Below are 2,173 nucleotides of genomic sequence, written 5' to 3'. Positions count from 1 at the left end.
ACTGTATTCATGACTCCACTGAGCTGGATGGTGAGTCATCTGCCCTTGCAGTTCTCCATTCCTACTGTGAGGACATAGCTATGGCCAAGTTGGCTTGTGCCGACCCCAGGCCCAGTAGTCTCTATAGTCTGATTGGTTCCTCCATTATTGTGGGTTCTGATGTGGCCTTTATTGCTGCTTCCTATATCCTAATTCTCCAGGCAGTATTCAATCTCTTCTCAAAGAAATCTCGGTTAAAAGCATTAAGTACGTGTGGCTCCCATGTGGGAGTTATGGCTCTGTGCTACCTACCTGGGATGGCATCCATCTATGTGCCTTGACTAGGGAAAGACATAATGCCTGTGCACATCCAAGTGCTGTTAGCTGACTTGTATCTGATCATCCCACCTACCTTAAACCCCATCATCTATGGCCTGAGGACAAAGCAAATATGAAATAGAACATGGAGCTTGCTGATGCACTGCCTTTTTAAACATTCCAACTTGGGTTCATGAATACAAGTCTCTTCAGACTTTGAGCATTTTAGCCAATCCAAAGATGCTTTATGTCACCTGGATGATCTAGTTCACCTGGCACTATACAAGTTCTAAGAGAAAGCAATAAGGGTATCTCTGCCTCAGTTCAGTTCAGTACAGTTGCTCAGTCCTGTCTGACTCTTTGCGACCCCATGGACTGCAGCATGCCAGGCCTCTCTATCCATCACCAGCTCCCGGAGCCTGCTCAAATACATGTCAGTTGAGTCGGTGGTGCCATCCAACCATCTCATTCTCTTTCATCCCCTTCTCCTCCTGCCCTCAATCCTTCCCAGCATCAGGATCTTTTCAAATGAGTCAGTTCTTTGCATTAGATGGCCAGAGTATTGGAGTTTCAGCTTCAACTTCAGTCCTTCCAATAAATATTCAGGACCAATTTCCTTTAGGGTGGACTGGTTGGATCTCCTTACAGTCCAAGGGACTCTCAAGAGTCTTCTCCAACATCACAGTTCAAAAGCATCAATTCTTCTGTGCTCGGCTTTATAGTCCAACTCTCACATTCATACATCACTACTGGAAAAACTATAGCTTTGACTAGATGGACTTTTGTTGGCAAAGTAATGTCTCTGCTTTTTAATATGCTGTCTAGGCTGGCCATAACTTTTCTTCCAAGGAGTAAGGGTCTTTTTATTTCATGGCTGCAGTGACCATTTGCAGTGATTTTGGAGCCCCCCCACTCCCCCACCAAAAAAATCAGTCACTGTTTCCACTGCTTCCCCATCTATTTGCCATGAAGTGATGAGACCAGATGCCATAACCTTAGTTTTCTGAATTCTGAGTTTTAAGCCAACGTTTTCACTCTCCTCTTTCATTTTCATCAAAAGGCTGTTTAGTTTCTTGTCACTTTCTGCCATAAGGGTGGTGTCATCTGCATATCTGAGGTTATTGATATTTCTCCCAGCAATCTTGATTCCAGCTTGTGCTTCTTCCAGCCCAGCGTTTCTCATGATGTACTCTGCATATAAGTTAAAAAAGCAGGGTGACAACATACAGCCTTGACGTACTTCTTTCCTGATTTGGAACCAGTCTGTTGTTTCATGTCCAGTTCTAACTGTTGCTTCCTGACCTGCATACAGATTTCTTAAGAGGCATGTGAGGTGGTCTGATATACCCATATCTTTCCACAGATTGTTGTGATCCATATAGTCAAAGGCTTTGACATAATCAATAAAGCAGAAATCAATGTTTTCCTCTTGCTTTTTCTTTTTTTTTTAAATTAAATTTTTATTTTTACTTTATTTTACTTTACAATACTGTATTGGTTTTGCCATACATTGACATGAATCCACCACGGGTGTACATGAGTTCCCAAACATGAACCCCCCTCCCACCTCCCATCCCATATCATCTCTCTGGATCATCCCCGTGCACCAGCCCCAAGCATCCTGTATCCCGTATCAAACATAGACTGGCGATTCATTTTTTACATGATAGTATACATGTTTCAATGCCATTCTCCCAAATCATCCCACCCTTGCCCTCTCCCTCAGAGTCCAAAAGTCCACTCTACACATCTGTGTCTCTTTTGCTGTCTGGCATACAGGGTCATCATTATCTTCTTTCTAAATTCCATATATATGTGTTAGTATACTGTATTGGTGTTTTTCTTTCTGGCTTACTTCACTCTGTATAATCGGCTC

At 42.8% G+C, this 2,173-nt stretch overlaps 1 protein-coding gene across 1 annotated transcript in view; it reads left to right on the top strand.

Annotated features, from left to right (window-relative positions):
• The window catches only part of LOC120876692 (olfactory receptor 52I2-like), a 3,679-nt gene extending 3,245 nt beyond the window's left edge, over positions 1–434 (top strand). The window contains exon 2 of the mRNA XM_040258665.1: positions 333–434. Within this exon, the coding sequence (XP_040114599.1) occupies positions 333–434 (102 nt within the window). The remainder of the gene's footprint in view (positions 1–332) is intronic.
• Positions 435–2,173: the final 1,739 nt, after the last annotated feature.

The sequence above is a fragment of the Oryx dammah genome, unplaced genomic scaffold (assembly GCF_014754425.2).
Source record: "Oryx dammah isolate SB20612 unplaced genomic scaffold, SCBI_Odam_1.1 HiC_scaffold_17, whole genome shotgun sequence".
In the NCBI taxonomy this organism is placed as follows: Eukaryota; Metazoa; Chordata; class Mammalia; order Artiodactyla; family Bovidae; genus Oryx; species Oryx dammah.
This window is presented reverse-complemented; position numbering and strand designations above follow the sequence as displayed.